Source organism: Vipera ursinii (assembly GCF_947247035.1).
Source record: "Vipera ursinii genome assembly, chromosome: 3".
Classification (NCBI taxonomy): Eukaryota; Metazoa; Chordata; class Lepidosauria; order Squamata; family Viperidae; genus Vipera; species Vipera ursinii.
Window position 1 is genome coordinate 49,216,819 of NC_139516.1, and position 14,130 is coordinate 49,230,948.

The 14,130-nt window shown below is 41.8% G+C and overlaps 1 protein-coding gene across 1 annotated transcript in view; it reads left to right on the forward strand.

Annotated features, from left to right (window-relative positions):
- Nucleotides 1–14,130, forward strand: part of GRM4 (glutamate metabotropic receptor 4) — a gene marked incomplete at both ends in the record, with an annotated part of 317,732 nt that overhangs the window by 261,229 nt on the left and 42,373 nt on the right. The window contains 3 exons of the mRNA XM_083358303.1: nucleotides 1,344–1,544; nucleotides 11,900–12,036; nucleotides 13,064–13,999. Of these exons, the coding sequence (XP_083214429.1) occupies nucleotides 1,344–1,544; nucleotides 11,900–12,036; nucleotides 13,064–13,999 (1,274 nt within the window). The remainder of the gene's footprint in view (nucleotides 1–1,343; nucleotides 1,545–11,899; nucleotides 12,037–13,063; nucleotides 14,000–14,130) is intronic.

The window sequence follows — 14,130 nt, forward strand, 5'->3', positions numbered from 1 at the left end:
ACTCAGCCTTCGTAGTTAATATGCCTGCCTCCTTTCTTGTATTAAGGGGGATATTCTGAAAGGAGTTTTTATTTGTGTTCACTTGAATGTGTGTAAAAAGCCTTTGCAGAAATCAAAATTGCACAGTGTATCTAATCACGTGGAGATTGTTTCCCTTATTAGGGACAAGCAATGGAAAGGGGCATTGTGAATTTTATATTCAACTTTGAAACTGAGTTACAAAAATGTTGCTTGAAATTTTATATGAAAAGCACCTGAAGTATTTGAATAGTATATGGGTCTAATTTCTTCATGCTGGAATTTATTTGTTTGTTTGTTTATTCATTCATTCAATCTCTGTAGCAGCCCATCTTAATCAATGACTCACAGTGGCTCAAAGTTCAAAAAATATACTATGATTAAAGCATTAAAAGCATTTTAAAATAATAAAAGCAATAAAAAAAATCCAAAATAAATATACACAGCAGCTAGTTAACCATAAAGCCAGGAAACGTGCCACATGACTGGGAAAATAATCAGGTTTTTAGAGCCTTTCGAAAAGCTAACCGGATTGGAATGATTTTAATCTCTGAAGGGAGAATATTGCCAATCTGCTAGATAAAATTGAACAGGTGGAGACTTTAGGAAAAAGATGTTCCTTCAGGTGACCTGGTCCCAAGCCATGCTGGGTTTAAGGGTGACAACCAACACCTTGAATTTCTCCTTGAAACATACTGATAACCAATGCATCTCGCACAGTACTGGTGTTACTTGTGCCATATACCTGCCACTATATACTACCCGCACAGCTGCATTCTGCACCAGTTGAAGTTTCTGAAGGCTCTTTAGGAGCAGCCACACATAGAGCATGTTTTGTATTGGTTTAAAGGAGAGGTCACAAGGGCCTGAGTCACTATGAGCAGAGCCTCCTGGTCCAGGAATGGATGCAACTTGTGCATCACCCAAAGAGGTGTGCAAAGGCTCTCCTAGATGCAGTTACCACCTGCTCTTTGAGCAGAAACCATAAGTTTAAGACAACTTCAAGATTATGCACTGGCTTGCCTGGGATGTTTGTTTAATCTTCATAAATAAGTTCCAGTGATACTTTAATATTTTTTCCTGTCATTTATTGTGGTTTATTTTCTTCTATCTCAGTGCATGCCTTTTCTTAGTGTAGAAAATTTCAGATAATTCTCTGTATAAAAGGAAATAGTCCTTACTTCCTTTAAGCCCTACTATTGGCTGTGCCCATTATTCTTGGGCTGAAGTTTTGCAGATTTTGAAGGAAACTGGCAACTTGTTAAGTCATCGGCTTCTGAGAAAAATCATCTCACGTATTCCTACCCTGTATCTTTTTCTTTCAGATCGAGAACGGATTGGCCAAGATTCCGCTTATGAGCAGGAAGGAAAGGTGCAGTTTGTCATTGACGCAGTCTATGCCATGGGTCACGCACTGCATAATATGCACAAGAACTTGTGTCCAGGGAAGATTGGTCTTTGCCCCAAGATGGATCCAGTAGATGGTGCAGAATTGCTCAAATATATCCGGAATGTCAATTTCTCAGGTCTGCCTTTCAAAGAGCACCATTAAGATTAAAGTTACCAAACTGGATTTACAGTATGTTAGGCTATGGCATTTTATAATTAATAGAAAAGTAAAGAATGTTGAAATACCTCCTTGGCAACATGTTGCTCTTGTTTGTTTTCCATCATTTCTCCCTTCCTAAAATTTAGAATATATATATATATATATATATATATATATATATATATATATATATATATATATATATATGTTTTCTGAGGTTTTCGCGGGTACCTGTATGTGGATCCTTGGTTTTTCGGGTTTTTCCCCGCGTAGAACTAAAGGTGTAGGCGCAACGTTTCGACGGAATCCCATCCGTCATCATCAGGCTTTAGCTTCCTTCTTCTGGGAGAAGCATGTGGCTGTTTGTTCCTCTTTTTTAAACTGCCAGAGGGGGGTGTGTTCTGTGGAGGTGTGCTCTGATTGGGTAGGGGACCAAGTGTGTTCTGATTGGGTGGGAGTGTGTTTTGAATGGTGGGTGTGTTCTGATTGGGTGGGGGGGTGTTCTGAGTGGATGGACTGGTCTCAGCTGCCAGCTTCAGACCTGAGCTGGTGAGTTGTGCTGCTTTTGTTCGGCTTCGTGTTTGTGGTGGTGTCATGTTTTTATAGTGGGTGTCAGTTTGCTTATTGTGTGGTTTGGAGGGGTTTAAAGTGGCTGATGTTGCAGCTGTAGTTAGGTTTCTGTTTTGTGGTTGTGTGTCTTTATCGTTGTGGGTTCGGATTTGCTTTTTGAATGGTTGTGTGGTGGTGATGTCATGTGATGTTATCATGAGTTTGGGTCTGGTATCATTCTTGGTGGTTGGGCCTCGTCTGTCAATCAAGGCGGGTTTCCAAATGGCTGGTAGACGAGAGGTATCATCTCGTTTATTCATGCTGTGGGGGCGTTTAAACCCCTCCAAACCACACAATAAGCAAACTGACACCCACTATAAAAACATGACACCACCACAAACACGAAGCCGAACAAAAGCAGCACAACTCACCAGCTCAGGTCTGGAGCTGGCAGCTGAGACCAGTCCATCCACTCAGAACACCCCCCCACCCAATCAGAACACACCCACCATTCAAAACACACTCCCACCCAATCAGAACACACTTGGTCCCCTACCCAATCAGAGCACACCTCCACAGAACACACCCCCCTCTGGCAGTTTAAAAAAGAGGAACAAACAGCCACATGCTTCTCCCAGAAGAAGGAAGCTAAAGCCTGATGATGACGGATGGGATTCCGTCGAAACGTTGCGCCTACACCTTTAGTTCTACGCGGGGAAAAACCCGAAAAACCAAGGATCCATATATATATATATATATATATATATATATATATATATATATATATATATATATATATATATATATATTTAAATTTTAAGATGCAGTAACAGGCATATCAGACTTAAATGCATGGACTATTTACTGCTTTTACACTTACTTTTTCCAAGATATATATTTTTAAGATTTTATTCAATTAATTTTATTCTGTTTTACATTTCATCTAAATTAGATTTATTTACTTATTTGTTTGTTTATTTATTTGGTTTATTTGGTTTATATGGGTCACAGTTCAAGGTCTTATTGCTGATTTTCAGCCATGAATACCTGAAGGAATTCCACCACTCATGTGCAGTCTGACAATTAAAAAAAATCAAATTTGTGTGCTGTGGTAGATGAGATGTGTAGGCTTCTGGATTCTATTTGGATTATCAGAAAGTTGTAGCATCCCCAGGACAAAACCAATATCTAACATTTTCAATAGCAATAGCACTTAAACTTATATACTGCTTCATAATGCTTTACAGCCCTCTCTAAACAGTTTACAGAGTCAGCATATTGCCATCCTCATTTTACTGACCTTGGAAGGATGGAAGGCTGAGTGAACCTTGAGCCCGTCAGAATCAAACTCCTGGCAATCAGCAGAATTAGCCTGCAATACTGCATTCTAACCACTGCGCCACCACAGCTCTTATTCCATCATTGTTCTATCCAAATGAGGAATTCCCTGTTAATAGCTCTTATTTCTTCATTTCTCTCCCATTAGTAAACTATCTCCTTTTATAGAAAATATTTCCTCTCCCAATTAATTATTCCTTTACATCTTCTAGAAACTTTTCACATTTTCACATTGTATGTTCTTAATATATGGGCTTTGCTTCAGCCTACTTATTACATCTATTTATCTTTCCACTGCAGTCCCCTTACAATCCGTCTCCCTTATTTATTCCCTTCCTAGCTAGTTATTTGCGTTTACTGCTTCCTAATGTTATTGGGATTTATTTGTGCAATTCATGTGATTTTGTTTTAAGGTGAAGTTTAGAAGGGGAAAAAAACAACAACAAAATGTCTTGGCTTGAAGCAACTCATTAAGTAAACCACTGTAATTAAAGATTTCATAATACTTGTCGTCTGGTCACATTCTACTGTATGTCATAAACTTCCCTTAGTATGACTGAGAGTGCCCATTTGTTCCTACAGCTGAGTAGCTTTTCTTCATTGAAGTTGTCTTTTATATTAGGCATATTTTAAAACACCCCTAAGACAATAGTGAGCATCTTGTGATCTTCCAGATATTGATGAAATATCTCCCTCATCAATACCCATCTGCATAAACAATGGTAGGGAGAAAATCATAGCTTAGCAACCCCTGGAGAACTAGTGACTTTTCTTGTCTGCCAGTCCTTTTTTAACAAAAATATTTTACAAATGCACAAGTGATTAAGCTTCCCATTTTAACATGGAGAAATGGCCTTTTGGATGCTCTGATTTAGAGGCCATTTATATTTGCCATTCTATAAGAAATCTGTAAAAAGTGTATGAAGGAGAGCAGCAACTAGATAGGAAATGACCTGTGTACATGTTTGGATATTGAGAAGGTCATTTATAATTGTAGCTACTGAAAGCTACATGCAGTGTGTTTCTTTGACTCTGAATTCCAAGCTCATCCAGATATGGAGAAGATCTTGGAATAAACAACCATATTCTGTTTCCTGAAGAAGTCTTTTTTTGTTCCCCCTGCTCACTTTTTATTTTTTTAATAGTTGAGATATATATCAGGGAGAAGGAGTTTTTAATAGTTGAGATATATACAGAGAGAAGGAGGCACATAACCATAACCACCATAACATAGCCATGAGGACCCAGATTGTTGGGGGCAATTAAGCTGACTTTGTAATAATGCCGCTTGGGGTGTGTGTGTGTGTGAAAGCCCTAATAAGCAGGCATATACATAGAATGAAGGCTACTGCTAAGCTTGTAAGCCGCCCTGAGTCTTCGGAGAAGGGCGGGATATAAATTGAATTAAAATAAAAAATAAATAAATTTGTTTCCCCTTGGGAACATGGATTTTGTTGTCCAGCAAAAGAAGAAGTTGAAAGGAAGACGGACTGATTTCTGGCCTTGATGAAGACCAACTTGGGTAGAACTATGTTATCTTCCACACCTGAGAAGTGGACATTTAAATTACCTGCAGTTTTCAATGTTTTATACTTTTTGTTCATTGAGATGTGCAAGAATACCCCTGCACAGCTGTCATGAATATACATGCAAGCATGAAGAAAAGGAACAGAAAGAAATCAAAGAAGTGAGCAAAAGTAACAGTTCTCAATCTCTTAGCAGTGCTTTCTTGCAACTGAACAGATGGCACAAATGCCTAATCAGGCCCTGTCTGCCTTTGTTTTCAAGAACTGCCTTGCTCTATCCTGCCCCCTTTCCCCCACAGGCTGCATCCCTTGGTGTTCCTCTGTGACCTTTCCCTTTGCACATGAGTGGCAGAGATATTAGTGCTGATCAGGGCAGCATTCATCAATGATAATGATCTGTCTGCAAAAGCATTCAGAAGAAGAACTGGAACAACAGATATTCTCCCTCTCAGCTTGCTGTGTAGCTGCAGGTGTTGTCATGGTAAGAAGGTCAGTAACAGTTTTGAGACCAGTGGGCCACCAATCTTGTTCCTTATGATGAATGCATCATGTTCTATCATTTTCTACAAAGAGGTCTTCACTGAATGCAATCTTTTTTAGTTTCACTAAAAACTGAAGTAATATAGCCACTTAACCGTATAAAAGGGGATAGAGTGGCTTATAGTTTGACATTGGTATTGGTGAGACAACAAAAGATGTCATTGAAATTTTTGTAGAGAAAATGTCTATTCAAGCACATCTTCAGATTGGGATTCACAAAACTACAGAAACATACCAATGAATAATACCAGATTCTGTAATGTAAGCATAGGAGATCTAATTACAAAGAATTTTAAGGTATCTTAAAAAAAACACTTGCTGATAGCTAACACTATAAAAATAAATGTACACAGCCCACAGAATTGTCATTCCTGGTTGGCTCACATATTGTACTTGTGGTATATAAACTAACCTCTGCTTATTTGTAAAAGGACCGAAACAGTCCACCCAAATCAAATGTACTGTGTTGTTGGAGTTGAATTTTAATTTTATCTCTCCCCCCACCGAAAAAAAAGTGGTGAGCAGTGGAACCATCTCCACTCCTCCCCTACTTTTTGTTGTTCCACTCTCATTTCTTTGTTTCCATCTCTCATATTAGAAGTGGATGAAAAGGGGTAGATGTCACTGTCAGGTCTGCTTTGGTCCTTATAACAACAAAACCTTCCTACATCACTGGTTTATCTCCAGGAGAACTAAAAGGGACAAAATCACACTAAAACTCGCTTCTATGGGAATTCCTTAATGAAGATTTGATCCTTAGAAATTGGAAAATAAAGGTGTTTTACGACAGGGAGATCAACATTATCACCTCCTAATTGTTGCAGATCATCAAGCACATGTTCAAAGGCTCCCGTACTTGCTGTAGCTACCCTCAAGGGTTTTATATATATATATATATATATATATATATATATATATATATATATATATATATATATATATATATATATATATATATATATATATTATTTTTATTGAAAAGTTTTTCAATACATTTTATCTTTAACAATCCCTCCCCCCCACCCCCCACCCAACCCTTCCTAGCCCTCCCTAACCCTCCCCCCTCCCCTTCCCCTCTCCCCCCTCCCCGACTTCCCAGAGCTAAATACAAGGTATAAAAGTAAAAACAATCATAAACAACCATATGTTAACAACAATAAGCTATTAAGTCTATCGCACTCTAGCTCATGTAAAATGACTATAAGCAATACTAATATCACATCAAAACTTATACAAATGCTAAATGAAACTTTTTAGTCCCATATTTGTTCTGGACTACCCTCAAGGGTTTTGCTTTGCTACTATTCCTGCAGTAAGGTTAATTTTATTTTGTGGCCATAGTCCTGATGAGACCATTCTCCAGGGTCTATTATGACCCGTGATAAGAAGGAAGAGGTAATATAAAATAACTGAAGAAACACTGGTCATGTTTAGAAGGGATAGCATTTGGCAGGGCAATGCAAACTTTCCCAGTAGGCAACTTTAAGACATTCAAGCAGCAGTTGCTGAGATGTGGGAGCAAGCAGTCAGATAGCCATGTGCCATGCAAACTCCTGAGTGCCCATTAAGCAATCCTGTTACTGTTGAGAATTATGGGATTGTCCCAGGAGCAGTGTTGAAAATTCAACTGCAAAGTCTAGTCAGGTTTGTTACATGGATTGAATTGTGATCCATCTCTCTTTTTTCACTTCTTGGTCTGAACCTGCCATCCAGTCTGCATCAAGCTGATAGTGTAAGGATACAGGGAAAAGTATAGGAGAAAATAAAAATGTTAAAATACCGCATCAAGTTGGAACTGAAGACAATCAAGTCCTGACACTTCTTCAGCACCTCTCTATATTCCAGGTTCTTTTCAGCGCTTTCATTTCATGATACTATCTCTTAGAGATTCACTTAACACAATAAAATAGGTTATTATTTTCTGTCTCCAAATATGTGATTGAATGCTGAGCTGGGATTACCACTTTTGGTAAATGAATGATGTAGCCCCATCATTGGCCAGCATTATGTATGGATTTATTGCTCAGTGACTTAGACAAAGAGCGTATTCTTGGACATCCAAGAAGAAAGTAGTTATATGCAGGCAGATCTGGTGGCAGGTCTGTCTAATGTCTTTTGAAAGCTGTTTTCATGTACAAAGTGGAACTGATTGACTGTCAAGAAAAGGGCCCTTCTTTTTCTTTGGATTAGATGCCTGCTAAAGATTTGATCAAGCTTATACCATTGTTACCAAATACATGAACTAACAGAGTATGACCATAAATTTTTGCTTCCTATATCTGTCAATATACCATATTTTTCCATGTATAAAACTATTTTTTCCTGCAAACACCCTCTTCAAAAATCAGGTGCGTCTTATAAAAGTGCAGTGTCTTATACATGGAAAAATAATGGTAACCTCCACAGCCCAGGGCATGCCTGTGTGGGTTGCCATGCCGCCTGGTGCAGGTGTCAAGCCCCTGTGGGCTTGCCACAAACGGGACGGGGGAGGGGGCCAAACTTCTGGATTTGCCAGCTCAGCTACTTGGTGCTCCACCAAACAGCTGATTGGCGTGGAGAAACTCGCATGCCAGAGTGTCTTATACAAGGGTGTGTCTTATAGATAGAAAAATAAGGTACTCATTTTACATTATAAATTTGCTCAGAGATTTTATTTAATTTATTCAATTTATGTGGCTGCCCATCTTGCACAAATGATGCTGGGTGGTGAACACAGTTGAAAACATTAATGTAATAATAATTGTACATAAAACAAGCTACACAACAAGAATTATTTATTTATTTATTTTATTGAATTTATATACCGCCCTTTCCCAAAGGACTCAGGGCGGTTTACAGGTACTTAAAACATTGATACAAAAATTAAAAACGATTAAAAAGATTAAATTTAATCCCTGAAAAAATATAAAAAACCCCAATTAAAACTCTCAGCCTGGGGTGGAAAGCTCAAAGAGCCAGGTCTTCAGGTCCCGGCGAAATGAACGAAGGTCAGGGGCAGTCCTAAGCTCTGTGGGCAGCTGGTTCCAAAGGGCAGGCGCACCCACAGAGAAGGCCCTCCCCCTGGGTGTTATCCGCCGGCAATCTTTTACCGGCGGCACCCTGAGAAGGCCCTCCCTGTAGGAGCGCACTGGACAAAGGGAACTTGATGCCGGCAGCAGGTGTTCCCTCAGATATCCTAGATCCAGGCCATTTAGGGCTTTGTAGGTCGTCACCAGCACCTTGAATCTCACCCGGAGGGCAACCGGAAGCCAATGCAGCTCACGGAGTAGAGGTGTTACATGGGAGTGTCGGGAAGCCCCCATCACAACTCACGCGGCCACATTCTGCACCAGCTGAAGCCTCCGAGTGGTCCTCAAGGGCAGCCCCATGTAGAGAGTGTTGCAGTAGTCTAAACGGGAGGTCACGAGCGCATGAGTGACTGTGCGTAGGGCATCTCAGTCCAGGTAGGGTCGCAACTGGCGCACCAGGCAAACCTGGGCAAAAGCCCCCCTGGTCACGGTTCCTATGTGGTCTTCAAAATTGAGCTGTGAATACAGGAGGATGCCCAAGTTGCGAGCCCTATCAACGAGGGGGTAACACCTCACTCCCCATTGTTAAAGATGGAATAGCATGGTTAACCCAAGATGCCGGTATGCACAGCCACTCAATCTTGGCAGGATTGAGATGAAGCCTGTTTCTCCCCATCCAGACCCGGACCACCTCCAGGCAACAGGACATCACGGCGAGGGCATCACTGGGTTGGTTTGGGGTGGAGAAAAAAAGTTGGGTATCATCAGCATACTGATGATACCCCACCCTGAAACCCGGAATGATCTCGCCCAGCGGCTTCATATAGATGTTGAACAGTAGGGGAGAGAGAACCAACCCCTGAGGGACTCCACAAATGAGCGGCCTCGGGGTAGATCTCTGCCCTCCCGTCAACACCGACTGCAAGCAGCCCAGGAGATAGGAGGAGAACCACCATAGAACGTTGCCTCCCACTCCCAACCCCCTGAGACGCCGCAGTAGGATACCATGGTCAATGGTATCAAAAGCCGCTGAGAGATGTAATAGGACTAGGACAGAGGAACAACCCCTGTCCCAAGCCCGCCAGAGATCATTCACCAGCGTGACCAATGCCGTCTCCATGCTGTGCCTGGGCCTGAAACCCGATTGGTACGGGTCCAGATAATCAGTTTCCTCCAGGAACAGAGGAAGCTGATGCACCACCACACTCTCAACAACCTTCGCCAAAAAGCGAAGGTTGGAGACCGGATGATAGTTATTTAAAACAGCCGGGTCCAAGGCAGGCTTCTTGAGGAGGGGTCTCACCACCGCCTCCTTCAAGGTGGCGGGGAAGATACCTTCCTTCAAGGAAGCAGTTATTACTGCCTGGAACCAGCCTCGTGTCTCCTCCCGGGCCGCATAAACCAGCCAGGAGGGGCACGGGTCCAACAAACAGGTGGTGGAGCTCAGCCTCCCCATCATCCTGTCCACATCATGAGGGGAAACAGGATCGAACTCAGTCCAGATAACATGCTCAAGACCGTCCGATTCCTCCACGTCAGACTCTGTCCAGTCAGAGTCCAAACCGGCCCGGATCTGAGCGATTTTGTCCGTCAGATGATGACTAAACTCCTCGGCCCGTCCCTGTAAGGGATCCTCCCTCACCTCCTGGTTAAGAAGGGAGCGAGTCACCCTAAACAGGGCGGCCGGGCGATTATCTGCGGACGTGATGAGGGCAGTGAAGTAATTAGCCTTCGCCGTCCTCATCACCGCAAGATAAGACCTTATAAAGATTCTTAACTGCAATTGGTCAGATTCGGATCAGCTGGACCTCCAACAGCTCTCTACACCCCGTCTCCTATGCTTCATCTCCCGGAGCTCCACAGAAAACCATGGAGCCCACCGGGATCTGTGCCGGTTCAGGGGTCGCAAGGGTACAACACAGTCGAGTGCCTCGGTGGCAGCCCTTTCTTCCTCCTGATCCTCTGTCTAAGTGTTAACCAGAACTGACCTTGCTTAGCTTTTGAATGTCAGGCAAGGTTATCTAGATACTACTATGCCCAGCTAGACTCTGCCAAGTTATATAATCTTTAATATATAACTATATAATCAGAGAATAAAATCAAAAGAACATCAGCTGAGGATAACCATCAGCAATAATTAAGAATAACTCACAGGCCACCTAATCTCCCGACTTGCATGTGTGGGAGGACACCCTAGTCTTAAGGCCTTCTAATTTTGTGTATATCACCAAACACTCTGCTTTTTGTGACACTGTAGGAGACATTTAGAAGAGGAATGAATGTTCTTTTCTGATTTGACATTAACATTTACAGCTTACTTTAAACCAATTTGATTTTGGCATCCTGTATGAAAACAAACTCCTAATTCTCTGATTATATAGTTATATATTAAAGATTATATAACTTGGCAGAGTCTAGCTGGGCATAGTAATGTCTAGATAACCTTGCCTGACATTCAAAAACTAAGCAAGGTCAGTTCTGGTTAACACTTAGACAGAGGATCAGGAGGAAGAAAGCTGCAGAAACCCAAATTTATTTAGTTTAAAAATGAGGCCTCCTTGTAGAGGCTCTTATTTTATCTTCTATATGCCTGTTTCTAGCAGAGAAACTACTGGTAAATCTGAACGTGAGTTCTAACAGATCTGCAAAAGGCAACTGGAAGGCTCTTGCTTTCTAAGAGGTGTTGTTTATGTAAAAATGAAAAAAGCAGATTTAAGTCTGAGAGAACAGAGTGAACTGGCTTTTGGTCTGAATCAAATGTCTAGAGTCACTCTGCTCTTCATTTCTTGATATATGTTTATCCCTTTGCAGCACTTTCCTATGCCTTTCTGTAGCTGGTAAACTTTGAGGTTCTCCCAAAAATCTGTTGGGCAATTTTACAAGATAGCTTTAGATATTAAAGTAGGTATATGTTTGATAAAGGCCTTTGAACTGTGGGGCTGGAGAAGACTCCTGCAAGTCCCTTGGACTGCAAGGGGATCAAACCGGTCAGTCCTAGAGGAGATCAACCCTGACTGCTCTTTAGAAGGCCAGATCCTGAAGCTAAAGCTCAAATACTTTGGCCACCTAATGAGAAGGAAGGACTCACTGGAGAAGAGCCTAATGCTGGGAAAGATTGAGGGCAATAGAAGACGGGGACGACAGAGAATGAGGTGGCTGGATGGAGTCACTGAAGCAGTAGGCGTGAGCTTAAATGGACTCCAGAAGATGGTAGAGGACAGGAAGGCCTGGAGGAACGTTGTCCATAGGGTCGTGATGCGTCGGACATGACTTCGCAGCTAACAACAGCAACAACATGTTTGATAAATCAAATGTGCCATCCAACTTTATTCTGCTTTTATTTCTGTAGTTAAGTACTTTGTTTTTTGTAGGTATTGCAGGAACCCCAGTGACTTTTAATGAAAATGGAGATGCTCCAGGCCGCTATGACATCTATCAGTACCAGATCAAGAATGCTACGCCTGAGTATAAAGTTATTGGGCACTGGTCAGATCATCTAAACTTAAAAGTAAGTAGATTTGTTGCGTTTAGATATCTGAACATTTCTAGGGGTTAACATTCTGTCTTTCAACTTCACAATTTTAAGTAAGAAGCACAGCTGGACTCAGGAAACTATAAATCAAGAAAATTGATCAAAATGGGCTTTTTAAAATTCAGGCTATCTTTATATAGATATCAAAGAGGGATCATACAGAACAAGATTTAAGTTTAGCTCTAGCACTGCTATATGATCTCATTCAGTAATAACAATCCAATGTACACCATTTCTAACTACATTTTTAAGGGTAGGATGCAAAACATATTGCAATTGGAAGTATCACCAAACAAACATAAACTTTAAAGATTCAGTCCCAGGGACAAATAAATGTAACATATTTGCTTTTCCCCATTTGTTTTAAATCACTAAAGGTACTCACCGTTGATCTCAAACCATTCCAGGTGATACATTTCAATATTTAAATTAAAATTCAACAAGTGAAACTTAGATAAAGAATTTTGATATTTTATGCAAACCCTTGTTTCTCTTTTAATGAGCAAATATTCAGAATTGGCTCAGTAGCTGTGCACAATAAAATCAAATTATATAGCAAATGAAGTGGGAGTTGCAATAAACCAGACAATGTGTGCATACAGCTTTGAAATAACCTTAAGAGGGAGAAAAAGATAAATAGATTAAGCAGCAACAATGAGAGATGGCACAGTACAGAGCTTGAACTGTTTAGTGTAGTTTAGCAAGGTCATTGTGAGTGGGCACAGAAAAGGCTACAGCAGGAAAATTGCAAAACTCAAGGGTTTGTCTTAGGAGAGGAAGAATTTCTACAGGTGTTCAAAAACAAATCATTCTGCTTCAGGAGAAACTAGGGCAGGAAGAGCTGTAAATAAGGAGTAACACACATACTAACTGGATACATTATTGATCAAAAGCAACCATTTTGTGCTGCTTGGGTAGGACATTTAGCCCAGTCTCTTGCTCTGACCCAGCCTTAGGTAGGTGGCTGAGTTTCTTGCTTTCTCCCTCTCTCTCTCTGCTGCAGATGGAACGCCTGCATTGGCCTGGGGGAGGCAATCGTTTGCCCACTTCCATATGCAGCCAGCCATGCAAACCAGGTGAAAGGAAGAAGTTGGTGAAGGGCATCCCATGCTGCTGGCACTGTGAGCGCTGTGATGGATACCAATATCAGCACGATGAGTTCCATTGCAAGGTGTGCCGTCTCAGTGAGCGCCCCAATGAGAACCACACTGGCTGCATCCCCATCCCCATTGTTAAACTTGAGTGGAGCTCTCCTTGGGCTGTGGTTCCAGTTTTTATTGCCATTATAGGCATCATTGCCACCCTCTTTGTGGTGGTGACATTTGTGCGCTACAACGACACACCTATTGTCAAGGCCTCAGGGCGGGAACTAAGCTATGTGCTGCTGACGGGTATCTTTCTTTGCTATGCCACCACCTTCCTGATGATTGCTGAGCCTGACTTGGGCACCTGCTCCTTGCGGCGTGTCTTTCTGGGCCTGGGCATGAGCATCAGTTATGCTGCCTTGCTGACCAAAACCAATCGCATCTATCGCATTTTTGAGCAGGGCAAGAAGTCGGTTAGTGCTCCACGCTTTATCAGCCCTGCTTCCCAGCTGGTCATCACCTTCAGCCTCATATCTCTGCAACTCCTAGGGGTCTGTATCTGGTTCATTGTGGACCCTTCACACTCTGTCATCGACTATGAGGACCAGCGGACTACAGACCCCCGCTTTGCCCGGGGAGTCCTTAAGTGTGACATTTCTGACCTATCCCTCATCTGTTTGCTTGGATACAGCATGCTGCTCATGGTAACCTGCACTGTGTATGCTATAAAGACCCGTGGGGTTCCTGAGACCTTTAATGAAGCCAAGCCCATTGGGTTTACCATGTACACTACTTGCATTGTGTGGTTAGCCTTCATTCCTATCTTCTTTGGAACATCACAGTCAGCAGAGAAGGTAATGGGCATGAGAGGGCAGAGGTGGGGAGGACAAGTAAATCTTCCAATCTGTTCCAGGTCCTCCAGTGGTGAAATGCACCTGGCATTTTTCAATCTGCAGATTTTTGCATTGACCTGATAACTTGATAG